Source organism: Vespa crabro, chromosome 19, assembly GCF_910589235.1.
Source record: "Vespa crabro chromosome 19, iyVesCrab1.2, whole genome shotgun sequence".
NCBI lineage: Eukaryota > Metazoa > Arthropoda > Insecta > Hymenoptera > Vespidae > Vespa > Vespa crabro.
Window position 1 is genome coordinate 1,283,536 of NC_060973.1, and position 21,086 is coordinate 1,304,621.

Here is a 21,086-nt window from a genome sequence, read left to right on the forward strand (position 1 = left end):
CAACGTTATGTATGAATGCATGTCAATGTTGTATGTACGTATGTATGTATGTACGTATGTGTGTGTGTATATATATATATATATATATATATATATATATATATATATATGTGCATACATTATTGTAAACTATGGAAGGCTAGATTGAATATGAAAGAACAAAAAGAAAAAAATGAGAGAGAAAAAAGGAAAAAAAGAAGAAAAAAAAAAAATAGAAAAATAAAAAGAAAAAAGAGAACAGAGGAAAAAGCACACAAACAAAAAAGGAAAAATAATACAAAGTTCACTCCTCCATTAAGATATTATTTTTAGAATATAATAAAATTGATTATTACATATATCAATGTGTAACATTCGTTATATACATATATATATATATATATTATATATACACACACATACATATATGTATATATATATATATATATATGTACATATGTCCCTTGTATTCTACGACTTTGAGAGTCCTCCTCCAGTCACGTCGTTTACCTTTATTCGTAAACAAAGGACAACGTAGTCGACGATACGACTGTTGACAATGAGACAAAGCATTGTCAGTCGAAGAAAGTCAAAGCAACGAGAAGGACATTAACCTTAGCTGAACTAAGAATCAAATTCTTATTTTATTTCGTTCAATCATTTTTTTTTTGTTCTCTTGTTTTTTTTTCCTTCTTTGTTTTTTTTTTTATATCTATCGTTATTCTTTCTTTCTTATTTGTTCTGCTTTTTATTATTTTTTTTTGTTTTGTTTAGGAAACGAGAAGGAACACAACAATGCATTGTAAGACGTAATAACGATTATGAAAAGAGAGAGAGAGAGAGAGAGAGAGGGAGATTAAAAAGAAAAAAATAAAAATATAAATATATATATATATATATATATATATATATATATAAAAGAAAATTAAAAAAAAAGAAGAATATAAAGGATGATAAAAATCTTTTTCATCTTGGACAACGTAGTAGAAGTTCTTGAGAGACAGAGGCGAAATTACAAGGTTGCGTGCAAATTTATGAAAAGGTTACGGACATAAATAGATAATATAGTAAAGCCCACGGCGAAGATGAGCATGTTAAACTCATAATACTGTAGCATGAATATTCAACGTATACCGAAGAACGAAATATAAATTCTCTGAGCGCACGAGACATACATAGTGTGATACAGTACATACATACATACATATATATATATCTCATATATATTCCTATATATATATATAAATAAAAATATATATATACATATGCGTGTACATATATGATATATGCATACGTTTATCACGTTATATATACATATATTTTATATATATATATATATTAAATATATATCGCAATGGAGGCCACGAAAATTATTAATGATTTGCATTCGAATATCAATTAGTTTTGGCGGTACTTCGACATTTTTTGCTTTACATGTTCGGCATGTCTGCATTTACGCGGAAACTTTATGATTTTCAAATGACTTTTTTATTGTGATACCTAATACTTAAATATATACATATATATACCAATATATACTTAAATATATATATATATATATATATATATATATTGGTATATATATACCAATGCATGTGTTTGAACGTACGCATGTATAATACGTGTGAAAAGCACGTTCGAGAAATTCAAATATACGTTTCGTGTTCTGAAACGTGTTTCTTAAGGTGTATAGAGTGTCTCTTTATTTTACAGGCCGTCATTTGAAAAATAAAAAAAAAAGGAAAGAAAAGAAGAAAAAAAAAGAAGAAAATAAAAGGAAGATGAAGAATTGCTATCGTCCTTGCACAAACGATAATTTCTCGTTTTCGAATAAAAAAACGTTCCGAGAAACAACATGGACGAATAACGTAAAATGGACAAAAATTTTCACGATAAAATTGAGAAACTAATTAGATCGATATAATTAATTTGTCACGTTAATATCTATCTCGTTTAATTAATTTTATTCATCTAACGTCATTCGTCAGATCTAATTTATTACGTTTATTCTAATATTTTCTATTGTATCTAACGACGTGTGTATCTAACGATTAGGTCTCATCGTTAAAGAGATCTTCGAAATATAATATAACGCTATCATTATTACATCGTTATCCTTCGATTGTTTTATTAATTATTAGTTTCGTGAATAGGATCTTCTTCTTTTTTTTTCTTTTTTTCATTTATTTTAATTATTAAAAAAGTTTATATAATTACCGTAACGAGAAGCAGCAAGAAGAAATCGCCATCAGGTGACCAACCTCAGAAAAATTGAGAACGTGAACGTTTCGTGAAAAAAACAATTGAATATCAAATGCGTTTTTAAATGTTAATAAGATTATCTTATAATTGACTATAATATATCGAATGAAATTCTTATATAAAAGAAAAATAAATATGATGGCTTGATTTTTATTTTATTTTATATATATATATATATATATATATATATATATATATATAAAGGAAAAATTTAGGACAAATTAATCTTTCCAATTTTAATTTTAAAGGTTCGCACGATTGGTTGTAGAATATTAATTCGATAATTAAGGATCGCTCGTCCAATCACATTGCTTCGTCTTAAGACGCTGATTGGTCAGTTTTACTTATGAAAATTTAATTTTCCTTAATTTACCGTTGCTCGTCCATTTGTTCGTTCGTACGTTCGTTCGTTGGTTCGTTCGCGAGATATTTGAATAGTAAATTTTTTCATCCGTTTGTACAAAATACAATTCGATATCATTTTAATTATTTCGATACGTTATCGACGATAGTTACATCGAATAATTATTGAAATACTGATAGTGGAAGATTAGAAGACCGGAAAAGAATTTTCAAACGAGGACCAGACTTTACAAGTAAGTAAAAAAGAAAAAAAAAGGAAAAAGAATTATTTTTCTAATAAATCTTCATTAACAAAATCGCCAAATTTTTCTTCATCGTATTACGTGTATAATCTTATTCATTGAAAAGGTACATGTAAGAATTGGACGTGTATTGTTTAAAGAAAATTTTTTCCACATTAGTCTGTATTAGATATTTAAGCGATCGTTATATAATAATATAAGTATTTGATGAACATTAATAATTATTCATAATTTAGTATCGCAAAACTTATTGTGCCACAGAGAGATTTCTTACTTCCATCTTTGTTAGAAGAATAGAAAGTAATAGTTATTAATATGAAAAAATACTCTTAGGAATAATAAGATTATATTATGTACAATTCTATGAAATGCATACCTAAAGAGGCATTAGAATTATACAAATTATCATATAAGCTAATATATAAAATATAGAATTATAATGGGATTTTTGGTATCCCTATACATATTTCGTTAAGATATTAAGATATGAAAATATTAACTAGATTTTGCATATAAAATAATCTCAGTCTGTATAAGAGAGCATGTAAATCATCAAGTATTTACAATATTGTACTATGTTTCAAAATGTTGTATGATCTCATCAGTGATTTGATTTGGGAGGATGACTTGGTGTAAAAACTTCATAATCTACTACAGAAAAATGATAATCTCCCATAAGTACCGTATTAGAAGCATGTTCACCATCATAACTATGAGGAAGATTACTGTAACTTTCCATATTTACGTTACAGTTACTAGATATTAATAGATCCGCACCAGCACCGAATATAGGTCCTATGCTGTGATATTAGAGAAAACTTTATATTAGTGATATCCAATTAGATTAATTAAGATTTGTAAGAATATATAAAAATATTAATATCTTACTCAGGATGATAGCAAATAGCAAAGGGTTTCTTAACGATTTCATATTTGGTTGGAGGTACATCTTGATTATTAGTTAAAGTAAAAAGAAAAGCTTTTTCAGAAGAAATATAATGTCCTTTAGCATTAGTTTTACCCCATGGTGCATCACTAAATCCACCACATATTTCTCCACGCGTACCCTGTAATAATATTATTTTACTATTTTATTGATAATCTTTATAGATCATGATAGTTTTAAAAATATGCATAACTTACTAATGCTATTACGTATGTTGGTGAAACACCGTCGCAATGACGATGAAAAGATGCCGCAGAATATCCATGACTAGAAGCTCTAGAAAATAATATAAATAGATTTAATTCAATTCTTTTGATATATTTACATTTAATTTACTTACCTATAAACCAAACGCCAACTTTGTTTTGGTGCACCATACCATTGATTCAATAATCGTTGATAACCCATTTTGTCTCTTGATAGTATTTGGGATCCAGGGAATAGAAAGGGACTTACTCTTGGTTGTAATCTCTTATCCGAACAAATCTCCGCATATTTGCTTGGTAGTGCCGCATATCTATATCTAAAGTATAATAACATAGAAAATAGAGATTTATAAAATAACGTTAAAGTCCTTTTATATGAATTATTTTGATAAAGTGTTGAAATATTTTGTACCTTTCCAAAGATAGTTCTATCGGTACAGCTCCAGTTGGCTCTACCTCTTCCGCAAAGACCTGGCTATCGATGAGTAGTAGACGAACGTGATTTATCACTCCTGACAAATGTTGGCAGACCCTCACTCGTTCCTCTTCGGTCCAATGTTGCGTAGGCTGCGTCACCCCTGCCTAGGAGCGTGGTCCGTACGGTTAAGCGTTCCTTAACTCGTAATTCTAAATTCCGATCCAAGAACCTAAGGAGCCAAGGACCCGATAATGTATGCGATATAAGGTCTAAGACCTTGCACGACATACGTACGATCAGAACGTATAATTTTTCTCGAATTCAAGGGATAAAATTTGCTCGGAAACGGAATAATAATTTCAAAATATGGGAACCTGATACTTGGCCCAGTTCAACACCGCTCTCCATACGTCTTCCTCTTCTAACCCAAGATAATCGGAAGATATCAATTTGACAAGGGCATCTTTTGGTAGATTGCAAAAAGCTGTAGTTTTGACAGTGTCCACTGCATTTTCTCCGATAAATGCAAAACATCTCTCGATAAAGGATGAACAAGCACCTTTGCCACCTGAAAGATAAATTTTAACTCCAGGAAAAAATAATGTTTCTATCCTACTGTTAAATTATAATATTAATATTTTGGCTTTAAATTAAGCTTAATACGATTAAAGAAATATTAATTTAGATCCTTTAATATTACATTATGTTAGAATATTTTATTGATATTTATGCAATATAATGGATCGTATTAGTTTCATTATTTTTAAGTAAAGGTATGAAAAAGTTGGGACATATTAAAAAGGTTGAAAGAATTGGAAGAAGTGATAAGTCATAGGTTGAGGTCAAAAGATATTTTTAATAATATTCTGTTATTAATGATAATTACAATAGTGTTTTGTTTTTCTACAAAAAAAAAAAAAAGACAAAATTCGGTTCAATTAAAAAAAAGAACTTTGAAGAGCTTTTACTAAAACACAGTATTCTGATACATTATTTTACAATACAGATTGTAGAATAGAAAATATTTATAACGTTGAGAATATCCCATAGTACATAGTTTTAATGAAAGATTTTAAACGCGTAGTATGCTCAAATCTACAAAAGGAATATTGAAAAATCTGATATGAGAAAATAAACATGAGTCAATGGATTAATCTTTTTAACATCAATGATATAGTAAAGTATAGAGAAAGTCGAGAACTCCCTTTCCTTGAAGGTTTTCATATTTTTGTCCTAAGTATGTCCCTGAGTCGCACCACAATATAAATCATATTTTAATACACAACTTTTGTCTTCTTGATATCGTCCAATGAAGGGCACTCGATGTAGATTCTTGTGTTGACATACCAATGCCCATTTTGAGGTTATTTTTTCAAATTCAATTCGCAGCAGGATTAGTATTTTGTATTAACGTTATATTATCTCCTTTTAACATGATACGTCCTAATGGTTTTCTATTCTTCGTTTTCAAATGATATTCCTCAGCATCGTCCAGTACCAAATTCATGTATTCGTCAAAGCCAACAATGTGACCCTCGATTCTCAGATGAATATTTTCGAAAAGCCAAACTTGGACGCGGGATCGATTTTGTAAATATCGAAATATAAGGTTGATTGGTTGTACCATCACCTTTTGTACTTTTTGAGGTCCTTTGTACGACATTTTGAACTTTGTTTTTACAAAAAAATTATGACGACTCGTTTAAAACGTGCTTGTTTTTTTTTTCTCGATGAAAACGCCAGACGCCGTAAAATATGGCGTTCAGGTAGTAGTACCAACTAAAGGAACATAACAATAGTACCAACTACTGCTCGAATAATTTCTTTATCGTTGAACGAAGACCAATCGAAACTTTACGATCTTTATATTTAGAATTTTGAAAAAAAAAAAAAACAAATATTACATAACAAAAAAGAAAATTTATATTTTTTAATCTTCATTATAAATAGAAAGAAATAGAATAGTCGATATTAAATTAGATTTGGATAGTGCTGCCATGTTTAATGCGTTGATAAAAAAGTCTTCTACATTGTCGATAAAGTAGTAAGTAAGAACAACGTGATAATAATGATCGATAATACATATATATATTCGTTAAATGTCAAATAAAATATAACAATTTTATTTAATTATTGAAAAATTATTGAACATTAGGACATCGTTTGTTTAATTATCAATTATCAAAAAAAGAAGAAAAAAATTATATTAATCATTATAATAATGAGCTAGTTCAAATTGAAATGATCGTTGGTAGTATTAATCGAAGCAGAACGTATACGAAGTGGGCTGATACTGACATCGAGGTAATAAATAAAAAATGTATAACTAATGATACCGGATAAAATCTCCCCTTTGGCGTAGAAGGTGGAATCGTGCGAATCGATTAAAGGGAAAGCAAAGAAAGGGGGAGAGAGAGGGGGAGAGAGAGAAAGAGAGATAAAAAGTAGGGAGAGCGTGTATCGAAATTAAAATAATGAAGATCGATGATAGTTAGGAAGTGTCACACAAAAAGTATTTACGGTTCATGCGCGTAATATAATATATAAGTATAATACTTATATTGAAAATTTATATCTTTTATTTTCTTTTGATTTCGTACGAAAGTTTTTGCTTGATAATTTGACGTAAGGAAAAAGAAAAAAAAAAAAAAAAGGAAGAAAGAAATAAATAAATTTAAGGAAGTAATTTACTAATGCGAAAGTAATAACACGAGTTTCACAAGAGAAATCGAATTAAAATTCGACGAATTGAGAAATCGATCGACTTACCTGGTACACGTTCTTGAGCATCCAATGCTGCGGTCAAAAGGGCACACGCATTTCCAGGGCTTAGAGTGGCCGATACGTGTTCCTCGCAACTTCTCCAAAGTTCTTCGACACCAAGTTCTTGAGCAAGACCCAACATCTCGAATATACCGCTGTCTTGTAGCATGATCTAATCGATTAAAAAAAAAAAAAAAGAAAAAAACAATAGACAAAAATTAAGACAATTTAATCATTACACAAAAAACCTTGGCTAGTAATAGCTAAATTTAATGAACGCCCTATATATAATACGTATATAAAGAGTGTACCATTTATTGATTCTATAAACTCAGTCTTTGGATTTACGCGTGGCCGATAGAGAAGGTGGTCGATTCCCGTACACGACAATATATAAAAATTTATATCGTGTAATAAATTTAATTTAATGTTTGCCAGACGATATATAATCTCTATTTCTATTTTTGTTTATATATATATATATATATATATATATATATATATATATATATATTTGTGGACAGGATATTTTTCATTCTGCCATTTCCATGAACAATTGAAACGAGAAAATGTATATATATATATATTTTTTTTTTTTTTGATATAATTGATTTATTTTAATATCATAGATTTTTAACGCTTCGCGGATTTATATTAAAACCTTTTTTATTTATCGATAAGAAAGACCGATAATATTTATTTGTTAAATTAACAAATTGATTCTTATTCTTACTTTGCCAGTGTAAATGTAATGAATGAATTGCCTGAAGGTTTCTGGATGAGCGTGTGGCATCCTTACGGGTGTTGGGTTACCAGGCGTGCCGATCCTTTTTGCGGCTGTAAAGTTCTTGCACCTGTGTACCACAAAAGTTCGCAAGAGAGATTGATCATAGATAGTAATAAGATAGTAAGATATCAAACTTGGCAAGAACAACGAAGGAAGAGAGGATATAGATAGAAAGAGAGAAGGATAGATGGATAGATAGATATATAGATAGAGAGAGAGAGAGAGAGAGAGAGAGTGAGAAAGAGAAGAGAGGGTGAATACCGATATTTCGAGTTTCGTGGGAGCATAAATGTGGCTGTTCGAGGGTGGTTCTTGTAACGAACGCCATCCACTCCGGCCGTCGGAGTCTCCAGCACTTCTGTTGCTGCTTCTCGTCACAAAAGAGCTTAATTGACTTCGTCAGGAAGCTCCGTTGCCGCGGGAGAATACGTAACTAACATACGGCGCACCGGCTTTAGTTTCCGTTCCCCTAGAAATTAATGGCAACCTTCGAAAAGTCTCTCTCTCTCTCTCTCTCTCTCTCTCTCTTTCCCTCTCTTTCTGTTTCTCTATTTATCTATCTATCCATCTCCTTCTAACTAAGGAGTTGTTGCTCTCTCTCTCTCTCTCTCTCTCTCTCTCTCTTTTTTTCCGTCTTTTCTCTACCATCTCGTATATCTACTATCGTGGAAAAACGAGAGGATGCTCTTTGTCGAGAAAAGGAGATTTCACGATCCAATTTTGACGTCAATTTTGATCGTCTAGCGTATGTCAACGCGCTACTCTTTCGATTCTTTCGTTCTAAAAAAAATTAAATAGTTTTCAATGAAGTATTCTGATCTTTTTTTGTTTTTTTTTTTTCGTAAAAATATTCTTTACTAATCGTTCCCGTTTGATTCGTTCATCATCTTTATACGTGTATTCGATCGTTCTAAATGTACCAAAAAGAAAAGAAAACGAAAAAATTACTTTCTTCAATGAAAATTAGTATTTGCATGATAAATAGAAGTTAATGGCAAGGTTCGCAAAGATGTCTGTCTTTTTTTTCTTCTTAATTTTTGCTCTCTCTCTCTCTCTCTCTCTCTCTCTTTCACTCTCTCATTCCCCCTCTCCCTCTCTCCCTCTCTCTCTCTCTCTCTCTCTCTCTCTCTCTCTCTGTATCCTTTTTTCTCTACCCTCTCGTCTATTGTCGAGAAAAAAAACGAGAGGACACTGACGAGACAAGGAGCTTCGCGTATCACGTCGTATTTTGTTCGTCTGGCGTGTGAACATGTACGTCATCCTAAAGAGATGGAATAAATTTTAAAAGGAAAAATACATGCTTTACTTTTTCCCACAGTACGGTTTTCTCCGAATCATTTCTTATAAATTATTCGTTTATGCCGTATAGTAAAGTGAAGCAAAAGGAATGTAAAAAAAAAAGAGAATGAAAAAAGAAGAAGAAATAGTAGTTTCTTACGTGCGATTAAGAATACAGTAGTATTTTGCTTGGTAAAGTCAACGACACGAGAAATACTATCGTACGGATGGAGTCATAGCCGTGTTAAATGGAGCATAACGACGCGCCCTGAAACCGGTCGACCGAGGCCCTTTTCCAAGGAGAGACTAAAGCACCGTGGATTAAAGAGAAAAAGAGAGAGAGTGAGAGAGAGAGATAAAGATAGAGAAAAGAGTGTGTGCATCGAATCGAAATTGAATTTAAACCCTGGAATGTCGTGTAACGAAAGAAAGGAAAAAAGGAAGAAAGAAAGAAAGAAAGAAAGAAAGAAAGAAAGAAATAACGAAAAAAGGATGGAAGGAAAGAAGAATGAAAGAAAGAAAGAAAGGATGTACAGTGGTAGTAGAAAACGGGCCGTTTTTCAATTAGAGACATTCACCAAAGTGCTGGTGATGTGGGTGGAGTAGAAGAAGCAAGAAGAGTGGGAAAAGGAGAAGGAGAAGAAAACGAAGGAGGAGGTAGGAAAGAAAGGTTGGGAGAGGAAAGGAGGGAAAAAGTCGGTGATCTGGGGGTTCGGGGTGGGTGGGTGAATGGATGGATGGGTGCGGAAGAGGAGAAAGAGAGAGAAGGGTAAAGGGGGTAGCAAAAACGGACGAGTCGTCGTTAAGCGTAGCTTTCAGGAGTCGACGACGACGACGTCCACTACTACGAATCACGTTCTCGGGACTTTGACGATGGTAGCTGTGACGTAGGAAGAAGGAGAAGAAGGAGGGTAGCATAGAAAGGAGGAAAGAGGAAAGAGAGGAAAAGAGAGAAAGAGTGGGGGAAAGGGTGGTGGTTCCCTCTTGAAGCACGTAAAGCGTGCCTCTCGCGCGTATCGAATCAAAAGAAAATGTGTCAAAGAGCCGACGAACGCAAATGGAAGAGGCTTTGATATTATACCGACGTACACCCGAGCGTCGCCCTGACGACGACGACTACGACGACTACGACGTCGTAGTCGACGAGAAATCGTGGAAAATGTTCTGCTGGAAAAGTGTGCGACCCTCGAATCGACGTTGACGAGAAGCAAAATAAAATATCAAACGCTCGTGTGTGCATCGTGTGTTCCTATGTACGCTTTCTCTCTTTCTCTCTCTCTCTCTCTCTCTTTCTTTTCATCCGCGCTAACACTCTTTTCTCTCTATCCTTCTCATGTGTATGAATTTACACACGTTTTTTTATATTACGTACACACGAGAGTACGTATGTATTTTCGATCGTTGGTGGGGAGTAAAATTTTCGTCCACGATTTTTCTTTTTTTTTTTTCCTCTTTCCTCCCTTCCCTCCTTCCCTTTCTTTTTCTCTCACTCACTTTCTTTCTCTAAAATCGTCGTAAAAATTCTAATGCACAACATCGTGTTCTCTTTTTCTAACATTCTCTCCTTTTTTTCTTCTCTTCTTTTTTTTTTCTTCTCTACTTTTTTTCTTTTCTCTTTTCTTTTTTTTTCACTTTTTTTCTGTTTTTTTTTTTCTTTTTCTTTCTTTTCTTTTTTTTTTTTTTTTCCTTTTTTTTTTATCGTTTTATTGTAATCCAATAGATATCGATATTCTGTCAGTCATCTCGGTATTAGTTTATATAGCGGAGTTTATCGGATGCGGAATGTGTGACGAGACGTTTTATATAGGATTTACTATTTTTGGAAGGTTGCAACGGGTTATATTGTATAGGAGTATAACGTTTGGCCTATTTACTTTGATAGGAACGCTTCATTAGGCCACCATTCAACCGGTTTAACTTAAGCTTAAGCATTTTCCAATATCTGTGGTATGTATATACATGTATACATATATATATATATATATATATATATATATATATATATAAAAATGAGAAGTTGATACATACAAAAGCAGAATCGTTATCCTATATACAGACATTCAGAGAGGTCCGCGTAATCGAAAGATCGGCATTCGCTCGAATTAGTCCGAACCGGTTTGAAATTCCATTCTGTCGTTCTCGTGTCGTTTCCGAGTGTTCTAAATATAGCATTGAGGTGTTTTCCCTACGAGTTCTACGAGAGAAACCACCGCTGCTACCACTACTACTACCACCAATATCACCACCATCATCATCATCACTACCACTGCTATCATTGCTCAGCGCCATTCCCATCGCCAGTAGGTAGTACCGATTCAGTGATTACAAAATAGGTTAATTAGCGGTTGCGCGATCGAACAAGAATCATGTTCTCTTGATACGAATTCTCGTCGTACGAATTACCAGGTCAATTCGCTTTTGACTCAAAGGGAAAACTCGTTCTCTGATCTTGAAAGGGAAGTTCCACAAACGTTATTGCGTAGTTTATTTCTTGCGACAAATCAGATACGATCTCACTCTCCTTCTCTCTCTCTCTCTTATGTTAAGAGTTAGCTTTATCACATAGTATATATATATATATAGATATATATATATACATACATATGTATGTATATATTAAACTAGGTCGAGCATCAGCGAGAAGACATCTCTCTAATTGATTAGAGTAACTGTTGAGTAATTGTTCATCAAAAAAGTGATTAATATCCTTCTTTAAACAATTTTTATTTATTTATTTATTTTTTAGACTAGATATTTATATCGGAGTTTAGTATCACCAGAAAGATATCCTCTCTTGCTGATCAGAGTAACCCTATAAAATAACTGTTCATGAGTTACTAATGATTAATATTATAATTCTTTAAATTGTTTTTATTCTTTCAAATAATTAATTTGTAGTGTTATCGATTAGAGACTGGTCGTTGATATTAAGTCGAACGTCAACAGGAAGTTGATTAGAGTAACTGTTCATTAGAAATTATTAGTGCGATTAGTAATACGTTTCCTTTTTCTTTTTTTTTTCTTTTTTATTTTTTACGTGGTATTTGACATAGTTAGATTAATTTGTTAGCGAGTAGAGTTAGAAATTTGTAATCGAGCAGGAAGACATTATTCTTGTTGATTAGAGTAACTGTAAAGTAAACTGTAAAGTACAACAGTTACTAATAATTAATATCTATCTTTTCAATGCCTTTTTTATAATTCTTTTTCTTTTCTCTTCTCTTTATTTTTTTTTTTTTCTTTTCTTTTGACGAGACAGATTAGACGTTCGTATCTATATATATATACTAAATTTACCATTTATCGTATTTATATATATATACTAAATTTACCATTCAATCGATCATTTCTATTCACGCGTGTACACGCACGTTATTTGATTTTACATCGTAACAAATTTTTTTTTTCTCTCATACGAGTAAGCCGCCACCGAGCGAACAACCGCCCTCTCTAATGATTTTGGGTAAGATTTAACGATCCAGTGGTGTCGGTGGTTGTGTATCGGTGATGGTTTTGGTGTTGGTGCATACATACATGCATATATAAACACGTACGTACAAACGTAAAGGACAGAGAAAAAAATCAGACAATGCATCGAAAACAACGCGCGGCGTCGCTCCCGTACGTCGCTATGTTTTTTGCCCTGGGTTTTTTTGCGCAAAGTTGACGGAAAAGGAGAAAAAGACGGGGGTACCTACGTGTGGAGAAAGAGAAAAAGAAATAGAAAGAGAAAGAGAGAAAGGGAGAAAAAGAAAAAGCAAGAAGAAAAGAGAGAAAGGGAAAGAGAGAGAGAGAGAGAGAGGGAGAGGGTAAAAAAGTGGAGGGAGTGGTTCTTCTCTAATCACGAGCGAACGCTGCCGCAGTGCTATCAAAGAAAACCAAAAATCAGCATGAGAGAATAGAAGAAGGTAAAAACGAAAGAGAACGAACGTTAGAAAGAGAATGAGAGAGAGAGAGAGAGAGAGAGAGAGAGAGAGAGAGAGAGAATCTGGTGCGAGTCAGAGGTGTTAGGAGAAGAGGAGTGGTAGAAAATTGTGGGAGGGGTTGGCTTCGCGACTTGGAAAGGGGTAGTAGAGGCAAGGTATGAAAGAGGGATAGAGAAAGAAGGATGAAAGTTGAGGGAGAGGAGGGACGAGGGAAAAGAGGTGGGGTTGAGGTGGGGGGTACACGAGGCGGTACGACGACGTGGCTGGGAAACGAGGGTCGTGTGGTGGCTGCTGCTGCTGCTGCTGCTGCTTGGTTTTACGTCGGCAAGGGTTGAATGTCGCCGCAGGCTCCGCTACTAACGACCAAGCATGCGATTATATGGCGGCTCCGTCGATCTACGTGCAAAAACCGCTTCGGTTTCCGGTTGCACGGGGTTCTCTATCTCTCTCTCTCTTTCTCTTTCTTTTTCTCTTTCTCTTTCTCTTTCTCTTTTACGTTCTCTCATTCTCGCAATACTGCTCTACGAGAGACGTCATCGTTGATGGTTGCTGGCATCTCACGTTCCTCGCGTCCGTCATTGTAGTCACCTAGTCACATTCTTTTTTCCTTTTTTCTTTCTTCTCTCTCTCTCTCTCTCTCTCTCTCTTTCTTTGTTTTGTTTTGTTTTTTCTTTCTCCCACCCTCTTTTTTTTATTTCTCCTATCTCCTTCTTTTTTCTTTCCTCTCTATCTCTGTCTCTGTTTCTGTTTCTGTTTCTATATCTATCTCTCTTTATCTTTCTCTCTGTCTCTCTTGTTTAATTGACGTAGGATATTTAGAATGGATCCTTATAAATTGTTTATAACGTACGATGATTATTCGTAAGAAAAAAAAAATGTATATATATATATGTATATAGTAAAGCGTATAAAAAAATTTTCGTATAAATTGGATAAAACGAATGTAATTATCGTGAGATAGGATAACGTTGATAAAAATTTGTTCTCTTGATTAAGTAAAATATTTATACATATATCATCTGATCGGAACGAATGATACTTGTTAGACTTATTGGTATATCAAAAGTTAAAATAACAATGATAGTCTTGTTAAATGACAAATGGTACTTTTTTAATGACCATTTCGTGATGATCGAACGTTTTAGAAATACATAATGACGAGAGGGGATTTGTATGGACCTTTATATACGATGATGATAAGAGAAGAAACCCAACGATTTTAGTAGAATTTCAGTAGATACAAGAGAGACAGAGAGTAAACGGACAGAGGGAGAGAAAGAGACAGTGATGATGGGCGAAGGGAAAGGGGGAGAGAGAGTGTAGAAGGTCCGATGAGAATTCGAGTGCGGTCGCGTATTGTCCATTCGTTTCTTCCGTGGACGCCTGTCAGGAGCATGCGTAACTTAATTTTCCGAGGATCGCTTTTGACAAAGGAGAATCGAGAGGAGCTGGAGGAGATGGAGGAGGTGAATGAGGAAGAGGAGGAGGAGGAGAAAGAGGAGAGCGTTAGAGGTGGCCGAAAGGCTGGCGAAAAGAGGGCGAAAGAAGGGACAAGAAGGACAGAAGGAACGAACGAATGAACGAACAAACGACAAAGGGCTTGTTCGTCCCTTCCACACCCCGATATCAAAAGGGTTCGCGGAAATATCGTAATTGACTTTACAATTAGCGCCGTCTTCCTGTTCCTCTGGAAAACTGCCTGCCGTTCTACTATTCGACTGGTGGGGTTCCCTACCTTCCATCCCTTTTCTTCTCTCCTCTAAATATCAATCCCTTCTTACAATAATTAGAATTCCCTCGATTCGAGAGTGCATCGAAACGATGAGGAGGAGGAGGAGGAGGTGAAGGGGAAGGAGTTGATCGTGGAAAAAGGAGAGCCACTTCTTTCTCTCTCTCTCTCTCTCCCTTTTTTCTCTCTTTCTCTTTCTTTCTCATTATCCAAAGGAGAGGCACTTTTCTCTCTCTCTCTCTCTCTCCCTTTTTTTCTCATTTTCCAAAGGAGAGGCACTTCTCTCTCTCTTTCTCTCTCTTTCTTTCTCTTTCTTTCTCATTGTCCAACTAATTAGAACGGCCGGACGATTCGTTTCGTCGGTAACAATCAGATCTCCTTAATTAAAATCCATCGAGCAGGCGAGCGAGGTTAGCGCGTGCTTACGCCGATCAAGAAAGTTCGATGACTTTGGTTTGTTACTCCTCCTTCGATAATCACTCGCGCGTTCATTAGTTTTCCTCCGAAGCTAAAATCGGTTTCTCTCTCTCTCTCTCTCTCTCTCTTCGTTGTTTTTTATTCATCGACATCGTCTTCAAGCCGTTGTCGAACATTCAAAACTTTTCTCGTGAATCCTTTTCTTCGGCCATTCTCTCTGTCTCTCTCTTTCTCTCACTCTCTCTCTCTCTCTCTCTATCTTTCTCTGTTTTTTTTCTATCTTCATCTTGTTATCTTGTTAATATTTGTTAAAATACTTACAACTTCTCGATCCCTTTACGCGATACCGATCACGACAAGACCTCGTTCATTATTTTCTTGTAAATACATCCCAGCAGAGATTTTTAATATAGCGTTTTTTTCCTTCTTTCTCTTTTTTTTTTTTTTTTTTTTTTTTATTTTTTACTTCGTCCTTTTTCTTTTATCCCCTAATTAATGCTTATAAATAACGGCCAAGAAGAGATCGGATTTGTCCGATTAAATGGTAATAATCTTAATAATAAAAATTACGACGCTTTCGAATTTGGGACGACGTCGTTTATAATGGTTCATAAAAAATGATCAACTTTGTTTCTCCGTGTTCTACGTTAGAAGCACCAGTCACGCCAGCCGAGACCTACGCTTTTAAGACTTTTTTTTCGTTCCTTTTTTCTTCTTCTTTTTTTTCGTCTTCATTTTTTTTTTCTTCTCTTCTCTCTCTTTTTTTTTCTATTCCACCAGTTCTGTCAGTAGCAAGGAACTTCCTTAACGAAGTTATCCCAAAGTAAGTTAGCCGCTTTTAAGTAACAAGGCACCGTGGTTTCTGCTTTCCATAAGGATAAAAAAAACACAAGAGAGAGAGAGAGAGAGAGAGAGAGAGAGAGAGAGAGAGAGAGAGAGTAACTTCCGGATGTACTCCAGACATACATACGTACATACTACACGTTTTTCCTCGGCCATATTGTGCCTTTGCATTAGCGATGAGAAGACAATAGCATCGAGATAATAAAGTTTCGTATATTCTGAGCTATAGTACAAGAGCTAACGTAGTTAAACGTTAATGTATCTTAACACTATGACGATATAGATTTATCGACTTTCAATAATCGATGGACTTCAAAATGTTGGAACAATGTTTGATCGGGAATTATTAAGATGAACAAAAGAAAAAAAAGAAAAAAAGCAAAAGAAAAAGAGAAAAAGGGATGAGAATCTTTTTTTTTTTTTTTTTTATTTTACATTAAAATCTCATTCAATTATCTCTCTCTCTCTCTCTCTTCATATCGTATTGCATCGTATGTTTATCTAGACATTTTCCACCGGTGTTGTTACCCGTCAGTAACAGTTGAATTCTCCAAGGAAATCTCGGGACTCGATCGACGAGACTTTACTCGTCGCTTTAATAAAAATTACGCGATTAACAATTAAATCCATTCCCGTGGCACATCGTGCTCCTACTTCATTTAATGTGATTTCCATTCGTATTTCGTAGCTTTTCCTGACGGGACGGCCACGATATCCTCGTGTCTGAGAGTTTCTACGGGTATAGACAGTTATCTAGTAGAATATGTACATACATACTTGTACATATATATATATATATATATATATATATATATATATATATATATGTATATATATATGGTATAGTCGTGGGAAAACATCGATGACGAGGAAACGAGGAGAGAACCGATCTCATTACGTCGAGAAAGGCACACTCATGCTCCTACTCTTTCCTCTTTCCTCTCTACACTTTTCCTCTCTTCTCTTTCATATTTTTTATCCTTTTTATTTTCCTATATTTTTTTTTGGTTACTCCTACAGAGAGAGAGAGAGAGAGAGAGAGAGAGAGAGAGAGAGAGAGAAAGAGAAAGAGAGAAAGAGCAGAAGATGGAGGTGATACGTGTACTTTCATCTAATATGAAACTCGTAAACTCGTAAATTTTACGCGTAAATACTATACGCGTTTACCTGAGTGGTTTAATTTTCTTTTTTTTTTTTTTGCTGAAATAGCATTTCTTCTCCCTTCCCTCTCTCTCTCTCTCTCTCTCTCTCTCTCTCTCTCTCTCTTTTTCTCTCTTTCACTCCCCGTTGCCACCTTTTTTCTTATTTATTTATTTCCTTCTCCCGTTTTCTTTTTTTCCCTTTTTATCATTACTATTTTATTCTATTTCTTTTTCCTCCATTTTTTTTTTGCATTCCATTTTTTTTCCTTTCTTTCCATTTACAGAAATGAAAAATCTCGCCGCGTTTGTTACGCCAAATTGAATTTTTCACCAAGGAAAGTTCTTATTTCTTTTTTCTTTCTCCTTTTTTTTTTCTTCTGTTTCTTGCTCTTTTTTGTTTTTTTGTGTTTTTTTTTTATTTTTTTTTTTTATTATTATTTTTTCAACGAAACTTCCTCGCTCGATGCTTCGTATACTCTCGTAGCGTTTTTTCTTTTTTAGTGGATGGGGTGGAGGGTAGCATGGGGAAATACATTAATACGTTTCGAATGTAATAATGAAATGTTCTTATTATGAAATATTGTGATATATGTATTATATTTTAAGTGAAACGTTTAAATATATTATTACGTATGTTATATATTTACGTATTATACATAAGTAAATAACTAACCTCGCTTGTAGAATGATTCTGTGAGCATAAACTGGTGTCTCGTCCCTTCCCAAAAGGAATACGATGTCGGCGGTGTCTTTGTCCTCAGATAGTCTTGCTAAATCTTCTAAAAGTCTAGGTACACCGGCCAAACCAGCTTCACCGGAAACCCCAGCGGCACCTGCTACCGCCCCCACAGCAACGGCCCTGCTTCCCATTACCTGCACGTTATTATTAAATCATATGAAATATTTTTTTTTTCCTTTTTCGTCATCGTTATTGTCGTCATTATCGTCACTGTCATCATTGTCGTCGTTGTTCTTGTTTTTTTTTTTTTCTCTCTCTCTCTCTCTCTTTCGTTCTGTTTATTCTTTTTCTTTTTTTTTTTTCCCCTTTCCTTCTAACAATCAGATCGGATTTGTCATCAGGAAAATTTCAAACGATTCGGTCTTTCAAACTTTCCATTTTTTTTTTTTTTTTGTAGAACAGTTGCATCGTGTTGCTTTATCTCGTGCAATTCGCTATAATCTGAAATTAATGGAGGTGACGAGGCGTCCATCCATCCATCCATCCAACCATCACACGTACACGCACATGCATGCATACACACACCTATACGCAATTTGTATAGGAATACAAACATACCTACAGTAAATAGATATTACGCAGTATTACGTAGCATACGTCATATCGAGTAGAATATTTCGTTAGATGCGTTCGTTGTCGACGATGATGTTCTCGTCGAACATTTGCATGCTTCCGGCTCGAAGAAAAGCTTGATTAGTTAGTTTATATATATATATATACAGGAATAAAGAAAATGGAGGAGGAGGAGGAATGAGTATTGAAACGTAGTCAGAACGAGGGAGAAAGAGAGAGAAAGAGAGAAAAGAAGCTACGCCGATTAAAGTACAATCGGCGCTAATTGCGCGATTAATATTTGATTTGCGTCGCCATGGTGGCGTTGTCCAGGGCGACGCGTCATCATTGGCCAGCCCAGTCGACGCGGACTACTACTGAGCGATGATGAGTCCAACTCGATCTGAATTTTCAGTCGGCGTTACCTGTGTTACCATGACTGATTCCCTTTTAATTAGTTCGGCTTTTGTAGTTTTCGAACACGCGTCAAGCGCCGATTGTTCTCGTAAACCTCCGCCTCTACTACCACCTCCACCACCACCACCACCACCACCACCATCATCACTGCTGTCGTCGCCGAACGAATTTGAGAAGCTTTTAATGTCGAACAAACGACGTTCGTTCATTCGTTCATTCATTCGTTAATTCGTTTCACATTTTTTCTAGTTTCTCGATTTCAATCGGGCATATTGATTTAAATAATTTTTCATTTCTTTTCTTTTTTTTTTTTTTTTTCTTTTCTTCTTATGATTTCAGATAATTCTAATTATCTGAATCGTCATTATAATTCATCGAACTTTTGATTCGATCCTTTTATCGTTCGACGATTTTCGAAAATATTATTTACGAAAGTACACAGTTATAGTTTTTAATAGGAGATGTAAACGAGAGAGGTTAATCATTGTTTTCTTTTTAAACGCAAAGATTAGTTGAGATCGATCCTGTCGAAGAAATATCCTAGCTTGTTCTCATTTTGTTTACATACACACACACGTACACATATCAGGGACACACATATATGTATACACAAAAGCACGTATACAATGAAACGAGGAACTTCTCGTCCTCCGTAGGAATTTATTCAAAATTCGACCGCAGAGAGGAAGGCACGCTCTTGTTGTGCTTTCGTTTATTCGTCTAAATTTTAATAAAATACATGTATACATATATAACTCGAGAGTTTTTAATAAGAAAATACATAGATTGTATTTTTATATTCCTCCTAGTAATAATAATAGTAATAATATTAATAATAATAATGATAATAATAATAACAATAAAAACAATATTAATAATCAATATATACATACATACATAGATACATATATATATATATATATATAATTTTGTGCTTTACTTACAAATTGAAATCCAACAATGGCACAAGGAATGATGATAAATAAATTATGAAATGATATCTAAATGTTCACTATAGATTTTTATAATACGAAATGCACGATTCACACTGGTCACACACGTGGGCGAATATTATCGTTGCACGCGAACCACTATGTCCGAGTCGTTCCACGGCATCCTACACTCTGTCTCTGTCTCTCTGTCTCTCTCTCTCTCTCTCTCTCTTTCTCTCTTTCTCTTTCCCTCCCTTTCCCTTCCTCTCTCTCTTTCTCTCTCTCTCTTTCTCTCCCACCGTCTTTCTCTTTCTTTCTCCTTTTCTCGCAACGACAACGTACGTTGTTTTCTCAAAGTTCGACGTGTAGTTATTCCTTTGCTAGTTTCCCAGAACGTTAAAGTAAAAAAGATAACTATGGTCGTGCGAAAAGCGATTCTTTCTCTTTTGCTAGAAGGTTCGAACAAAATAAATAAAAGAAACTAAGCTCCCTTCTCAAACGGAAGTTTGAAAGTTTAACGCGAGGTATTCCTCGAGTGCGAGTCGAGTTTTACGATTCTCTGGACCAGGGGCTCCGGCTTGCTTGCTAGCTTGCTTGCTTGCTTGCTTGCTTGCTTGCTTGCTTGCTTGCCCGCCGTTTCTTCTTCCACCTTCTGTCCCCTCCCCTCTTTCACCTCATCCTCCTCGTCCTCGTCCTCGTCCTCGTCCTCGTCCTCCTTCTCCTTCATCTTCTTCTCTTCCTCCTCCTCCTCCATCTTCTTTTCCTCCTTCTCCTCCTCATCTCTTTCCTTTCCTTTTCTCACTCAGGTGTCCCTTCCTTCTTCGTTATTCCTTCCTTCTTTCTCACTCTCTTGCTTCTTGCTCCTTTCATTCCACTTATCTTCTATCCTCTCTCTCTCTCTCTCCCTCTCTCTCCCTCTCTCTCTCTCTCTTAGCCCATGTTCTCCCACAAGATCGTTCTACCTCCTCACGTTGTTGCCAGATCCTCCTCTTTGGAGCACAGAGATCGCACGATCAAAAGGGATCCTCGAGACTTCTTCTTAAGAGAAACAGAGAGATAGATAGATAGATAGATAGATAGAGCAAGAGAGAGAGAGAGAGAGAGAGAGAGAGAAACAGACAGAGGGGGGAGGAGAGAGAGAGAGA

General features: G+C 34.8%; 2 protein-coding genes across 4 annotated transcripts; both read right to left on the minus strand.

Annotated features, from left to right (window-relative positions):
- Nucleotides 1-2,910: 2,910 nt before the first annotated feature.
- On the minus strand, nucleotides 2,911-20,598 carry LOC124430684 (kelch-like protein 17). 3 transcript variants are annotated; one of them, XM_046977613.1, is made up of 10 exons: nucleotides 19,954-20,598; nucleotides 17,975-18,174; nucleotides 7,913-8,033; nucleotides 7,186-7,351; nucleotides 4,791-4,984; nucleotides 4,411-4,580; nucleotides 4,133-4,315; nucleotides 3,990-4,068; nucleotides 3,735-3,913; nucleotides 2,911-3,646 (listed from the first exon to the last, which is right to left on the minus strand). In XM_046977613.1, the coding sequence occupies exons 2-10, from the start codon at nucleotides 18,169-18,171 to the stop codon at nucleotides 3,448-3,450; spliced, it is 1,488 nt and encodes a 495-aa protein (XP_046833569.1). In that variant the 5' UTR covers nucleotides 18,172-18,174; nucleotides 19,954-20,598; the 3' UTR covers nucleotides 2,911-3,447. The 3 variants fall into 3 exon arrangements, with proteins under 3 accessions (XP_046833569.1, XP_046833570.1, XP_046833571.1); XM_046977614.1 differs by lacking the exon at nucleotides 19,954-20,598 and adding an exon at nucleotides 8,228-8,435 and having other exon boundaries at nucleotides 17,975-18,111; XM_046977615.1 differs by lacking the exons at nucleotides 17,975-18,174; nucleotides 19,954-20,598 and adding an exon at nucleotides 9,405-9,581.
- LOC124430686 (probable small nuclear ribonucleoprotein E) lies at nucleotides 5,732-6,187 on the minus strand. The gene has a single exon (XM_046977620.1). The coding sequence runs from the start codon at nucleotides 6,077-6,079 to the stop codon at nucleotides 5,795-5,797; it is 285 nt and encodes a 94-aa protein (XP_046833576.1). The 5' UTR covers nucleotides 6,080-6,187; the 3' UTR covers nucleotides 5,732-5,794.
- Nucleotides 20,599-21,086: the final 488 nt, after the last annotated feature.

Bases quoted from the DNA above. Each gene is read 5' to 3' on its own strand.
- LOC124430686 (XM_046977620.1), bottom strand. From the start codon at position 6,079: ATGTCGTACAAAGGACCTCAAAAAGTACAAAAGGTGATGGTACAACCA.
- LOC124430684 (XM_046977613.1), bottom strand. From the start codon at position 18,171: ATGGGAAGCAGGGCCGTTGCTGTGGGGGCGGTAGCAGGTGCCGCTGGG. The intron at 8,034-17,974 runs GTTAGTTATTTA...TGTGGTACACAG, and splicing joins AGAATCATTCTACAAGCGAG to GTGCAAGAACTTTACAGCCG. The intron at 3,647-3,734 runs GTAAGATATTAA...CTAATATCACAG, and splicing joins GCTATTTGCTATCATCCTGA to CATAGGACCTATATTCGGTG.